Here is a 14,920-nt window from a genome sequence, read left to right on the forward strand (position 1 = left end):
ATCATTTTTTGAATTTCATTGTTTCTCGGTATATCGCTTGGACCAATTCTCTAATTTTTATTAAAGTTAAAATCCAGACACGAGCAAGGTTGTGTTACTTAGGGCATTTGAAATTTATTTAAAGGTACAGTGTGTAGGATTTGGCGGCATCTGGTGGTGTGGTTGCAGATTGCAACCAACTGAGTACCCCTCCGCTCACTCCTCCCTTTCCAAGACTGAGGTAACTTGAGCCGCCAAGTGCAAAACCGTGGTAACGCCGTTGGCATCACTCAGAGGCCATCCTTACCATAATAACACTACTTTAGGAGCAACAGAAGTCAGACGGTGGCTGACGGTACCACGGTTTTGCACTCTGCGCCTCACGTTACCGCAGTTTCACGAGCGTGTTGGAGGAATACGGTGGCCTTCAGATAACGTAAAAACGTGTAAGACTCTCTCTAGAGCCAGTGTTTGGTTTGTCCGTTCTGGGCTACTGTAGAAACATGGGCGGAGCAACATGGCGGACTCTGTGAAGAGGACCTGCTCCCTATGTAGATATGAAGGGCTCATTCTAAGCTAATGAAAAAAACAACAATTCTTAGTTTCAGGTGATAATACACTAATGAAAACATAGTTATGAATATTACATTCCATTTCTGCTGATAGATCCCCCGAAATGTTACACACTGTTCCTTTAAACCATAACAGTTTGAATGATATCACCCAGGGGAAGCTTCATTATGTTTGTTTTGCCTGGAAAAGTGACTTTAAATATTAAATATATCCGTGGATGTGTGGTTTTAGGAGCACTGAAGTCCTACCTGAGGGAACTACCTGAACCTCTAATGTCGTACCAGCTTTACGAGGAATGGATCCAGGCATCCAGGCAAGGCTCATAACATTATCACTGGGAATAAAATGTACCAATATTGAATTGTTCTATCACTTGTACAGCGATGACTAAATGATAGGATGATTAATCTAGAGACTGGACTAATAACATGCTCTGCTTTCTCTTTTTTATCTTCTCCAGTGTGTCAGACCCAGACAAGAGGCTCCAGGCACTCTGGGTTGTTTGTGATCAGCTACCAAAGAACAACAAAACCAACATGAGGTTATTTTTTTTTTAAACCTATAGAGTGAGAATAGTCACGACAGCAATGCTTTAATTTCTTCTGTTGTATGAGACAATGTTTACACTTGTGCTCACTATGTTTTCCTGCAGGTATCTGGTGAAGTTTCTAGCCAAACTGGCTCAGGACAGCGAGGTGAACAAAATGACTCCTAGCAACATCGCCATCGTCCTCGGACCCAACCTGCTGTGGACCAAGACTGAGGGGTGAGAGTGGGGGTTACATGTTTAAAACAAGGGCGGAGAGAGGATAGCCTGTTATTTGAGCTTATTTAAGCCCTTCATTATGTTAGAAAGCGTCTCATTTGTGCTCATCTGTATGTGTTCCTCCCAGGAGTCTGGCTGAGATGGCTGCAGCTACCTCCGTGCACGTGGTGGCCATCATTGAGCCCATCATCCAGCATGCTGACTGGTTCTTTCCTGAGGGTAGGGTTCTGAGTTTTCCTCTGCAGCAGTCTGTCTGACCTTTTCTTTTTTTTTTTTCTTTGTAGCCAATCAGGGCCTATTTTACACCAGGCATTCACGGTGAATACGATTGATATTAACTGCCTGGTAAGAAAGAAAGAAAGAGTCAGCAGTAAAACATTCAAATCACTGCTGTGTCTGTCTGTTCTGGCTCAAATTGTGGTTTGTACTTTGGAGGTCAGCCCAAAGGCTACAATGAAAACGTACAAAACAGATGTCGTATATTCCCCCTTAATTCAGCTTGTGTTTTTGAAGAAGTCGGTCAAGTACCACAATGGTAAGCTAAGCTGCCTTTTTCAAGATATCTTCCATAAATCAATTTGTTTGTAACCACCATTATTGGAGAAAGACTTTTTACAGTTATTATTTCTCCTCTGTACATTTGTCTTTTTGGGATGCAAGTCAAAGCTAAACTTATTTGGTCCAAACATTTTGCGTTATTGTCATGGTTTATCTAGCAGGCAAATCAAAGCCAGTGGGCCTTTAGTCTCTGTATGTTAGGCCAAGATTATGAAGGACCATCTCTGGTGCTCATACAGAGTAGGGATGGGCAATATATATCGATATTATATCGATATCGTGCTATGAAACTAGATATCGTTAGATTTTGGATATCGTAATATGGCTGCAGTGTTGTCTTTTGCTGATTTTAAAGGCTGCATTTAGTGCATTACAGTAAAGTGATGGAATTTCCTGAATTTACCAGACTGTTCTAGCAGTACTTAGTCATTATATCCACATTACTGATGATTATTTATCAAAAATCAACCGTGGTTAATTACTGGTTATTTCTGTGGGAGATTCTTTCACAGTCTTTAGACAATCTAAGGTTGTGAGACTTGTAATTGCACATTGGTATGAATGAATCTAAGCATGACTGTGTCTCTCTTCTGTGGTATACTGTTGACCTGTGAAGGGTGTTTGCAAACTATACGCTAGGTAGGCAAGGTGCCACAAACAAGGATAAAGGAAAATGAAGGCATGAACAGTGTCCATGCCAGCTAAAGAACAAAGCTGATCATGAGCATCTGTTCAGATCATGACTTGAGTTTTCCTTTCAGTTTTTAACTTTAACTGGCTGTCTTGTCTTCTCTGTTTCCCACAGATGTGGAGTTCAATGTGTCCGGCATGTTTGCGATGCCTACGCCCGCGTCCAACCACAACAATCATCTTGATTACGACAGTGGCACCATTGAGAGGAAGAGGCCTGGCAGTATGGTGGGACCGGAGAATGACACAACACGCAAAGACAAGTAATCAAACCTGGAGTTGCTTAGTACAGTTACCATAAAACCTCCTTGTTTCCAAAGGCTTCTCTGTGTCCCACAACATTCATTACTTACTCCAATTAATTGGAAATAATTCTGCCTTTAATCCAGTTGCTTTTTCCGATCACTTTCTTTTGCTTCTCGCACATAGATTTTGGTAGAATCCGTTTAATATGAACCATAACACTGTTTTTTAATGACTTCTGTCCTGTGTGCTCTGGGGTTATGGTGATTCTCTCTCTCCTCGTCTAATCTGTGACTTTTGTGATCAAAACGTTGGTGTTTTTTCTCTCCTTCACTGTCTCCCCCTGCTCTCCCCCCCGGTGTAGCACCCCTAACAAGCACTCGGACCACACCCTCCGTAGAGGCAGTAACACCTTAGGTAGAAAGCAGCACACTTCACCTGCCTTCCAGCCGCCTTTACCCCCTGTGGAGGCTCCGGGGCAGGGGCCCTCGGCCGAGCCCCAGCCGCAAGCTCCATCAGGGGGTTCGGGGCCGGACGCTTCCCAGCAAAGCTTGGCACAGAGTCTGGCCGCTCTCGCAGCCGCTCAGCAGCTTCTAGCCCAGCACACAGAGGAGCTGAGGTAAGGGCTGCCTCTCTGCATCTCTGCTGCTGGCGGAGAACGACACAGCATGCCACACACACTTTTTATACTTTGATGTTATAGGAAGACTAGTGCTTCTTGAGGTATTATTAATGCATGATTTACTGGCACCTCCTCCTCTCTTGGTCACTACGGTGCAGCTTGTTGTTCCTCCTGCAAAACCACAAGTTTTCTTACACCACCACCAGTTCCAGCTATGCAGACTCGTCTGTAGTTCATCCCACAGACGCAGCGCAACAATGGCTGCTGTCATTCTGCTAAACGGTCACTCTCAGGGCCTCTCGACTTCCCATCCCTCTGCTTTCTCTCCCCGAATCACTGGAATCAGCAGCAGCCTCACACTAACTGGCCCAAACTGCTTTGAAAAAGCCTTGGACATTGGTGCCTGTTATGCAACGGCTGAAGGGTGTCTTTGATTTAGCTGGTGAAAGGACAACCTTCATATCCAGACAGATGGCACTATTCAGTTCAGCATTCTTTCGGTCCTACAGACTAGATTTCGATGAGACACCCAGATTAGATTTGTGAGATTTGTGATCATTTGCAGCACTTTAAGATTGTGCTTATCTATTTCTAATAGCCCTAACCTTCAATAAAAAAGCGGTGGATGTTGTTGTACAAAGCAACACCCAGCATTTCAGAAAGCTTGCAGGTTTAAAAGTCTTTCTTTTTTCTTTTTCTCTAAAGCAACCCAAAGCTACGTGACTCCAGTGCTGCCCCGACCCCTCTGCTCCAGAGGAACGGCTCTGGAGGAGGGGGCCACGCTGCAGGGCAGCTGGGCACTGGGACCCCCGGGGCTGGATCCATGGGGCCCAGTCCGCATATGATGCGCAGAGGTAAGAGTCTGTATGATAATCTGGTTCAAATGTTTCTTTAAAGCTAGTCAGTCTTACAGGTCATAAGAAGTTTTAAGGCAACTGGACATGAGGACATTCAAAAAACTTCCATTTTGGGAAACCAAAACCAAAACCAAAGAATGCTAATCCATCCTTTTGAGTTAATCTCAGATGTTCTGCTCACAGCTAGTCCAGCACGTACAGTAGTAACCGCTCAGATTTTCACTTCACTGTCACGAGCACTTGCTTCCTCTTTAAAACGGAGAATTGATTCTAAAGCCTTTTTGATCACTGACAATGCTCTGCTATTGTATAGCCGCAGCCCACATTCATGAACTCATACGACCTTATGAACTCAACAGTTTATCCCCTTTGTCGAGATGTGTATTGATCCCTAATAGAGCTGCAACGATTAGTTGGTAGGTCTATTCAATTAATCAGCAACTATTTAGATAATTGATTAATTGGTTTGAGTAATTTTTTAAGACAAAAAGTAAAAATTCTCTGATTCCAGCTTCTTAAATGTGAAGATTTTCTGTTTTCTTTCCTCCTCTGTGACAGTAAACTGAATATCTTTGAGTTGTGGACAAAACAAGACATTTGAGAATGTCATCTTGGGCTTTGGGAAACACTGATCGCCATTTTTCAGCGACATTTTCTGACATTTAATAGACCAAAAAACAAATCGATTAATCGAGAAAATAATAAACATTAATTTAAAAAAAGTGATCATTAGTTGCCGCCCTAATTCCTAAGTTCAGACTGAAGTCAAAGGTAGACCCAGCTTGCAGGGACACTGTTTATTTTACCATTTATTGATTCACATTTTTGTCTTTTTTAGCTTCAGGTTTTGTACGGATTAAACAAACGAGATATATAGTGTTATAATAAGTGAGCTTTAGAGGTGTTGGTAGGCAGATTTAGTTTCATTTGGACAAAGCTCTATTGGTTGGACAGGCTAGCTGTTTCCCTCTGTTTTCAGTCTTTATGCTTAGCTAAGCTAACTGGCTCCTGATGGTAGCTTCATATTTACCACACAGACATGTAGATTTTTGGATTGTATATTTGTTATTCTTTTCCACCAATAATCACAAGATTCACCATCAAATTCCAGGTACCAAGAAGCAGGCCCCTGCTCCCCCTAAGCCGACGAACCCTCCACCCAGCCAGCCCTGTAATCCAGCGAACCACGCCTCCTTCTCCTCCTCCTCAGCGCCGTCCCAGTCCCTCAGCCCGACTCCCAGACCCCTTTCCAGCCACTCGCCCACCTCGCCCAACTCCCCCAACTCGCAGCCGTGCGCCACGCCCAGACGCCACTCCAACAACCAGACCCCGATCCAAGCGCCCAGCCATCCGCCTCCGGAGCCTCCGTCGCAGGCCAGCCCTCCGACGCAGCCCGCGTCGCACGGCCAGCCCGGCGGGGACCAGCACAGCGCGGACCCCTCGCCTCCGGGCACCCCGACCCCTCCGGACACCCCTCCGCCCTCCGCCACAACCCAGGATGTAGCTCCTCCGTCCCCGTCTCCCTACCAGTCGGGCTCCCTTCCCCGGCCACGACCCGTCCCCAAACCCCGGAACAGACCCAGCATCCCGCCGCCGCCCCAGCCCACCACACTGGCCGGTGACACCAATGGGATCTGTGCCACCGCGTACAAGATGATGGGTGAGTGTGTTGTCTCTTATGTAGTTTATTGCATCTAAACTTTGAATTCACTGCTGAATGTGCTCTCTTTTTCTAATAGTGTTGCATTGTAATACCTCCACAGGTTAAAGAGGCTCTTGTGAGAGGTTTGTTGTTTTTCAGTAGCAGCACCTGCACTTTTTTGTTTGCCTCTTGGTATCATACATCACCACCACAGTCATTTTGTTCTGCCTGCTGCCTCTGTCAGATATCATGTACATATAGCCCTGATGCATGACTGTCACACTGTGTATCACAGTGCTGGATGGCTATTAAGTAAGCAACCCATTTCTGATGTTTAATACGGCTCAAAATGTTCATAAAACAGAACTTCATATTAAATGCTAGAAATGGGCGCTTGAGTTGATAATGACTATAAAAGACCACCATATGCAATATGACACGTCTTCCATCAGGGCTATCATTTCTCATGAGTCACTCATCTTCATTCACAGTCAGTGAAATGTTATATATCATCAAGTTAATACCATAAGGATTTGAAAGTGGCCAAATAAACGTTTCACATGTGAAATTTACAAATTGGTCATTTTCAAACCCTCAACTGTCAGCGGGGAGATTCTGTTTTTTGTTGTGTTTTTATGCCTCTGTGCCGGCGACAGCTGTGGCCAGAGGCATCATGTTTTTCGGGGTGTACATCCATTCAGTCTGTCCCGTTCTTGTGAACGCAATATGTCATGAATGCCAGGAGGGGATTTCTTCAAATTTGGCACAAACATCCACTTGGACTCAAGGATGAACTGATTACAATTTGCTGGTCAAAGGTCAAGGTCAAGGTCATTGTGACCTCACAAAATATGTTTTTGGCCATAACTCAATAATGTATATGGCAACTTTGACAATTTCACACAAATGACTAACAGGATAAAATGATGGATGATGATGGACAGACATGGATGTGAACTGCAACTTGACTGGTTGGGGGGGTATACAACTGTGACGCAGTAATTCTAGTTTATGACATAATATATTAGGATTTTTTTATGGCATTCTATACTTTGACTTTTTTATAACATTTCTTATGACATACTATACTATGACTTTTTTATGACATACCATACTATAACGTTTTCTTTGGCATACTATACTATGATTTTTTTTATGGCATTTGTTATGACATACTATACTATGACTGTTTTATCACTTTTTTTCAACATGCTACGCAATGACTTTTTTCATGATTTTTTTTCGACATACTAAACTATGACTTTTCTTTATCACTTTTGTTGACATACTATACTATGACCTTTTTATAATTTTTTTTGACATATTATACTATGACCTTTTTATCACTTTTTCGACATATTATACTATGACCTTTTTATCACTGCTTCTTGACATACTATACTATGACCTTTTTCAACACACTATACAATGACTTTTTTTAATCACTTTTTTTTCAACATGCTACACAATGACTTTTTTTCATGTTTTTTTCCGACACACTACGACTTTTTTTATCACTTTTTTTCCATATACTGTGCTATGACTTTTTATGACTATTACATTTTTTATGACATGCTATACTGTAACTTTAATTCTAGTTTTTTTAACGTGAAGCATTTTATACTGTCAGTCATTCTATGTAATGATTTGTGAGTTTTAAAACCAGCGCCCCTGTTTCATGCATGTGTTACACTTACATGCATGTTCTTGTCTTGTCACTAATGTCCCAGCTGAATATAATGCATTGCACATATTCAGAATGTACAATCAGCATGTATCTTACATACACATTTAAGGCTTTAGTTCTTTTGTCAAACCGTATGTTCAGATGTAAACTGGGGCTTTCCAGCACCATTTTCTGTCCAGTTCTGATCACACAGCTGATGAATTCTAAGCTGCTTCACCCATACTTCAAATTTCACCACACTTGACATTTTCCATCCACTTTTTCACTGCTTGTTGCTCCGCTGCTGACAGTCTCTGGCCTAACACCGCCACCTGCTGTTCTATCCATTCACCCCGACTGAGCTGCTTGTTTCACTGCTGAGCCCCTGCTGCTGTGTAAGCTATGGAAACTATTACACAGCTGCATTGGATGGCATAATTACAACAGCTTTAAATGTTTTTCATATAAAGCTGAATCTGCACATGTTTGTGATTATGGCCATTGTTCATATAACGTGAGCTTAAAAATGGTGTGTTTATCTTTTTGAGGATGTTTATGTTTCTGTGTGAATTCCAGCTTGCATGAAAAAGATATTACTTACTAACACAAAAAGAAACTGAAACAATCTTTTTAATTTTATTAAAAAAAAAAGATGTTTACCATAGTTGTCATTGTTTATTCAATTTTTGTTTTTCCTCATCTTTTGTCATCCAGACCCGGCGATGTCTTTCAAAGGGCTGAGTCGAGCTTTGGTCCCTGAGCTCGCTGTAGACCAGCAGCCAGCGCCGGCCTCTTCCTCCTCCTTCTCCTACCTGCCTCCTCCCAAAGACTGTGACCTGGACTCTGAGAGCACTGTCCTATAAAGGAGGAAACAACGACACGCTCCGGTCCAGCACCCCTCACGCAATCCCTCCTCTCACATTACACACACAGCTCATTTAGTCTGCTCGTGTTTCGTCCCAGCCCATATCAGCAGCCCTCCTCTGCCGTCATGTCCTCCTCTGTCCAACCCCTGTATGAAGGACTTTAAATGTGACATAAAATGCACCTCCCTGGCAACCATGTTGGAGGTCCACAGCTCTTTGTAAACAATGGCTATGATAGTAGATTATGTTATTTGTAGCAGCTCATATTAAGATCACTCAGTTGGATTCCAAAGTAAAAAAAAAAACATACTTATTTCAGGTTATCTATGTATTATATATGTTAAATAACTTGTAATATTTCATAGTTAGAGTTGAAAATCAATTAATCGATTGATAGATAATTAATCATCAACAATTAGGTATATTTTTATTTACGCAAAAATACCAAAAAAAACAAGCTAATTGAATATGTAAACTTGTGTTTTGGGATATTGTGATTGGCATTTTTCACTATTTTGATTAATCAAATGATTAATTGAGAAAATAATCAGCAGATTAATTGTTAATTGCGACCTTTAAAACACCATATTAGACCACTTACTTTGACCTCCAGCCACAATCTTCTTCAGGTATCTCTCTGTTACAAGCCATTATTTACTTAGAGTCCTCTTGACCTCCCACAATTGGGTGCCAGATGTGGTCATGAGGAGACTTTGTGACGCAAATCCTCTACTGTATACTGCAACACACCCACGCCACCGCCATCGCCATCGCCATCCTTATACTGCGCCTCCCTACAGATCAAGCTCCAGACAATCAAACAGCAGAGGACCGCCGATTCACGTCAGACAACGATGAGCAATATATAAAGCATGGGTACTGACCGGGGGAATGCCAAAATACGGACTGACGAGACTCGTTTGGAATTTGGTGTGAGGTTTTGTATTATTTTTTTTTATGTTTAAAAAAAATGGCCTTAGAACAAGAAATAAAAAATAGAGGTATTTCTACAGCACAGGGGGGTTGAGGGAAGAGGTCAGCAGGTGATGTAGAAACCAAAAACTGTTGCTTAAAGTGTAGCTGGTGACTGCAGGTTTCCAGTCGACTCAAACACTTGATTTTTGTATGGAAACCCCGTCTTTTTTTCCCCCCTCTCTCACTCCTGTATTTATTTACCGATTTAAAAAAAAAAGAAGAAAAAGAAACACATTCCCTGTGGCTTGACGTAATTAATGCAGTCTTTAAATGTAAATCATGCCTTATGGGTTCCTCCCAGAACCATGTAATAAGCATTATATATTTACTGTATGGAGGATATACTTGGCTCCTAGTACTACAGTATTTTCCAAGAAGCTGTCTTGGCAACAAGTATGTTTCAGGGACGTAAAGGAAGGTAATTTGACCCTCTGCAATAGAAGTCTTGTATTTGTTTCCGCAAAAAAGGTTGTATATTTAAACTTGTGTTGGTTGATTTCTTTGGGTTTTTATAAGCAGAAGTAGCAGGGGTTAACCACCCGCCCAGCCTGAACACAGTCAGTATTTTGCCTTTCTGTTTTTCCATCGATCTTTTGTGCATTAAACGCAACAGGCTGCGTGTGAGCGAATGTAGTGAAAGGACAATTCTTACCAGCCTTGAACAGAAAGACGCATAAACAAGCTGATGTTGCACTTGAGCGCAGGCCAACGGAGTGGTTTCCTAGTGAACTGGTTTAGAGGATTTTTATTTTTTGTTTCAGTCTTTCCTACTGAGCTGAGGGCACGCAGCGCTGCGAAGCCTCAGTTGTGATGTGGTGTTAGATTTCGCAAAGGTCAAAAGATTTTAAAAATGCTTTGTTGTATTTTTCTGTGTAAAGCTTTTTGCTGTTTTGGCCTCCGATGTAATATGCAGGTTCCCAGAGAAACTGACCACGATATGGTACCAATGGAGAAAGTCTTGGATGCTGCAAGTTGCCCTGAAAATGTTTTGTTTTTCAGAGACAATCGAGCATTATAATCCCCTCCTCCTCCTCCTCCTCTCTCTGCTCCTGTACCTCGCTGCCTTATCCCCCCCCAACGCATCAAGAGAGCTCGCTATCTCGATGGCTCTGGAAGACAAAACAAAACGCCATTAAACTAGAAAATGATAATGCTGCATTTTTAAGCTCCATAGTTTTGTATGTATGCCGTCTGGTGAGCTTAAAATATGGAATAAAAAACATGTAATATGAATGCTTGGTTATACCCCCCTTTCCAAAGAAAAATAAAGTATATGAAGAAACTATTTAAATCTACTCATGGTTCATATTCTTGTGTACAAATAATACAATACTTTCAAGCATAATATTTTTTATAGATCAAAAACATTTGAAAGCATTGAACAAAACATAAAAGGTCAAACAATCTCGAGCGACTTCCCATGAAAACATATAAAACGATTATAAAAGGGAGCCTTGAAGGCAACCAATAAATAAAACTAGACCAACAGAACTGTATTTATTTTAAACCTAAATATCCAGGGAGAGGAAATGCTACCAGCTGCACACCTTAATACATTAACTGCACCAACATGCAATTGATTTCGGACAAGAAACACCGAGTTACCACACTAGTAGCAGCTAGGGTTGCATTTTTACGAGATGCCTCGTAAGCCTGACTAAAGCTGCGCGTAAAGAATAAATAAAACGGTACATTTTCCTGATGACACTCTTGAATAAGAAAATAAAACGAGGACACATGAGTGTACAATACAAAATGAAAAAATGATGAGCAAGTGCATAGCAAAAAACTGTAAATTTACAACCTCAACAATAGTTCATCGACATAAATACAACACAGCTACAGGTACACTGTACTGTAGATGAGTCAGGAGATCACCATGACGACCAGAATAAGCAGGAAATGACCATTTACAGTAGGATGTTTTTCTTTCTACATGCGTTCATTCAGCAGCAGCCACCCACTTTGTTGAAGCCGGTCTGCGTTCTACAACACTCGAGAGATGCTTGACAAAGTGCAGATCTATTAAGCGGCCCTCTCTGAGCCAGGAGCGCATAACTCAGCCTTTTTTCACATTAAAGCTGCCTCTCATCTTTCTCTGCTGACGAAAACAAGACATTTCACCCACACGTTCAGACGATTTTGGAGCCAGATTTCACCATGTGCTGATGTAGTCAGCGTTTGCCTCGCTGTGAAAGGTGTTCTGAGTGATGTTTTTCGCAAATAAATGTGTTGTTGAATGAATTTGGAATCGTCGAAAGGCTGACAAATCACGATGCTGAATGGCTGATAACAAAGCACTCCAACCTATTGTTTTTAGAGGCTTCAAACTGGCCTGATTGGACAGATTTCAGTGGCTGATTATGATCAAGATTGTGTCCAGTCGGGATTACTGCGGTCTAAAAACTCCATCTGTGATGATGACTAAAAGTCTAGACCACAAATGTGGATACATGATGTTGGAAAAACTAATCTAAATCTATTTCTAAATCAAATCATGCTGTATGGGAGGCAGTGAGTGCATCATCGCTGTGTGAACTGTCTGGCTCTGTACACGCTAACTAAACTACATCACCTTGCTTCTAGATAACTGTCGTCAGCCTACATCTACGCTTAGTCTTTACAGTTTTCAAATATGATCTGATAGAAAATATAAACTTTATATAGTCATGTATTAAACATAGCAAGTAACCTAAATATCCAGACCAGTTGTTTTCATTACTTACATCTCGTTTTGGAATGCAGCATCGAGATGCAAACTTGCAAATGTGCACGGATGGTTTCCGTAATGTATCTTTTTACCATCTGCAATGTAATGTTAAAAAGATGTAAATAATGTAAAAGACTGGTTTGAGTCGTCAGTGTGCGGTGAGTTCTTGTTGACCTGTTGGACACCTGAATGTTCCTGCTTTACCCAGCACCTGAAATAACAGTAATGTAGCACACGGGGGCACTCATTATCCGTTGTGATTATCTACAGATAAATACAGTGTATTTCCATTCTGTTTGCTATAGATGACGTGGTCTCTGTTCCCGTTGGTTTGAGTGTCTCTGTGTGTGTGTGATCTTGGCACTTTGGTTGTGGAGAGCAGAGTGAAAAATGGAGCCGACCGGCCTGTCGGTTTGGCCCCGACATCCGCCCGCATTAATTGCTTCTACCAGGCCAGAGGGGAAGACAGTCTGGGGCTTCTGGGGTTTTCTGGAGACTGGGTCTCACTGAGAGCTCTCTGCAAAGGCAAAACCCATAATCTCATGTGATTTATTCTTATTTTTAACCATATTATTTTCAGATTTGGAGCACATTTGGTTTATTCCACGGCCAGCAGCACTTTGCAGCTTAATCACTTTATAGCTAATATCTCATAAAGAAAATGTTGTAGTATAGTATGCCATAAAAATGTCATGAAAAATGTTTAGTATGACATAGAGAATGTCATAGTATAATATGCCATAAAAAAGTCATAGTATAGCATGTCGAAAAAAAAAATCATGGTATGTCAAAAAGTCATAGTATAGTATGACAAAAAAAATCATATAGTGTGTAAAAAAAGCCATATAATAGTATGTCGAAAAAAGTGGTAAAAAGTCATAGCATAGTATGTCAAAACAAATCATATTAAATTGTGTCAAAAAAGTCATAGTATAGCATGTCGAACAAAGTTGTATTATAGTATGTCGAAAAAATTGATAAAAAGGTCAGAATTGCATGTTGAAAAATACGATAAGAAAGTCATAGTCAAAAAAGTGATAAAAAAGTGATAGGATTGTATGTGGGAAAAAAATCATAATTGTTTCAAAATAGTCATAGTAGAGTATGTCGGAAAACGTCATACTATAATATGCCATAAAAATGTCACAGTATAGTATGTAATAAAAAATATCAAATTAAAAGTCATATTATATTATGCCAAAAAAAAGTCATAACAAAGTCAAAGCACAGTATGTTGAAAAAGGACTATAGTAGTAGTCATACATAGTGATAGTACAGTATGTTGAAAAAACATAAAAAGTCAAGGTATATTACGCCATAAAAATGTCATAAAAAAAATTCATAGTATAGTATGCTATGAAAAAATGTCATTAAAAGTCATGATATAGTGTGCCATAAAAATGTCAGACAAAAATGTCATAGTATAGTATGACATAAAACAAACGTCAAAAAAGTCATGGTATCGTTTGCCATAAAAATATCATTAAAAAATATTACAGTATAGTTTACCACAAAAATGTCAAGTCTGTGTGAGAGCACCAGCTGAATGACTATCTGTTCTGGAGGTTTGAATCTGTCAAACACCTGCTGCATTTATCAAAATATGAGCTGCTCACCTGCAGGAACAAGTCAAATTTATCTTAGCTGCTTTCTATCGACACAGCAGAAGAAATACAGTATAAGCTTACCTCAAACTTGCACACGAACTCTGCAAAGATGCCGAAGAAGGACTCTGAGTTGGCGGACTTGCTGTCCTCTCCGAAGAAGGAGGCCACCTTGGAGAACTCCTCCATCGCTCGGGTCTGCAGGGACTCCAGAGACTGGATTGCAGGGTGGCTGTTCTCCAAAAAGCTCTGTGGGTGCAAAAGGTCACACATTAAAGAGGCACACCGCCGATTTATACACATCAAAGTCAGTTTACTTGTCAAGAGGAGTTCTACTCAGCCTGTGTAAACAGTATAATGTGTTTTATGGCTCTGAAGGAGCTTTCTAAAGTCTGAGAAAATAACCCTGATGATGTCATCAGGGTTATTTCATCTCAGCTTTGGTTAGCAGACCACACATTTATAAAATACAGCCTGCATTACAAACTGGAGGTGTTTCAAAGATGTGTGCTTTTACCATGCATGGAGATCTAACAAAAGATGTTATTGTGTTGTATTATGGGAAATGTAGTATCCTGAGTTTTGGGGGCATGGCTCATAAAAGGGATTAAGAGTCAGGATATCTCGGCGTCTGTTTCTTTGATTCATACCATTCTTCTTTCAAATACGTCTCTTGTGATTCCCTCAACTTTAAGGAAGTGCAATAGAATATTGCAGAAGGACGCCTTTAAAAGAGTGGTATTGGTCTTCTCATTTAACCCTCTGTGAGAAAGTGAACCATATATCCCAAAAATGTCAAATAATTCCTTAGATGACACAAAATGTCAGCAATCAGTAACTTCCATGAAAAAGTATATGTAGTGTTTTGATGTAGCTGTTGGCGTACGCTCATGACGGAGGCGAAGTGGTCCTCGGAGGTGGGCGGGATCTTCAGACAGGCCTTCCTGATGTCCAGGATGGTGGTGTGAAGGTCACTCAGCTCTGCTGTGATGACCCTCTGGTTCACTGAACAAGATACATGGAAATATTAGGTGATGAGTTACCAAAACAGTAGCAGTAATGAAACACCCGTAAGTTTAATGATTGTAAATCAAATCAAATCAGACTTTTAACAACCAGGTTATTATAAGAGATACATTAAAGGGGACCTGTTATGCTTTCCTTTAGTG

At 41.0% G+C, this 14,920-nt stretch overlaps 2 protein-coding genes across 9 annotated transcripts in view; one reads left to right on the plus strand and one right to left on the minus strand.

Annotated features, from left to right (window-relative positions):
• arhgap17a (Rho GTPase activating protein 17a) overlaps positions 1 to 10,657 on the plus strand; it is a 36,245-nt gene extending 25,588 nt beyond the window's left edge. Inside the window, exons 14-23 of one of the 4 annotated variants that reach the window (XM_037755565.1) lie at positions 784 to 865; positions 1,013 to 1,093; positions 1,205 to 1,318; positions 1,446 to 1,537; positions 2,682 to 2,829; positions 3,174 to 3,428; positions 4,137 to 4,285; positions 5,400 to 5,948; positions 6,052 to 6,073; positions 8,311 to 8,433. In XM_037755565.1, the coding sequence (XP_037611493.1) occupies positions 784 to 865; positions 1,013 to 1,093; positions 1,205 to 1,318; positions 1,446 to 1,537; positions 2,682 to 2,829; positions 3,174 to 3,428; positions 4,137 to 4,285; positions 5,400 to 5,948; positions 6,052 to 6,056 (1,475 nt within the window). In that variant the 3' untranslated portion in view covers positions 6,057 to 6,073; positions 8,311 to 8,433. Of the gene's footprint in view, positions 1 to 783; positions 866 to 1,012; positions 1,094 to 1,204; positions 1,319 to 1,445; positions 1,538 to 2,681; positions 2,830 to 3,173; positions 3,429 to 4,136; positions 4,286 to 5,399; positions 5,949 to 6,051; positions 6,074 to 8,310 lie in introns of all 4 variants that reach the window. The other 3 variants (XM_037755563.1, XM_037755564.1, XM_037755566.1) reach the window with 3 other exon arrangements.
• Positions 10,658 to 10,919: 262 nt separating this feature from the next.
• The window catches only part of grid2ipb (glutamate receptor, ionotropic, delta 2 (Grid2) interacting protein, b), a 51,436-nt gene continuing 47,435 nt past the window's right edge, over positions 10,920 to 14,920 (minus strand). For all 5 annotated transcript variants that reach the window (XM_037755547.1, XM_037755545.1, XM_037755544.1 and 2 more), the window contains 3 exons: positions 14,638 to 14,756; positions 13,836 to 14,000; positions 10,920 to 12,664 (listed from right to left, as the gene is read on the minus strand). In XM_037755547.1, coding sequence (XP_037611475.1) covers positions 12,593 to 12,664; positions 13,836 to 14,000; positions 14,638 to 14,756 — 356 coding nt within the window. In that variant the 3' untranslated portion in view covers positions 10,920 to 12,592. The remainder of the gene's footprint in view (positions 12,665 to 13,835; positions 14,001 to 14,637; positions 14,757 to 14,920) is intronic.

The sequence above is a fragment of the Sebastes umbrosus genome, chromosome 20 (genome assembly GCF_015220745.1).
Source record: "Sebastes umbrosus isolate fSebUmb1 chromosome 20, fSebUmb1.pri, whole genome shotgun sequence".
Lineage (NCBI taxonomy): Eukaryota > Metazoa > Chordata > Actinopteri > Perciformes > Sebastidae > Sebastes > Sebastes umbrosus.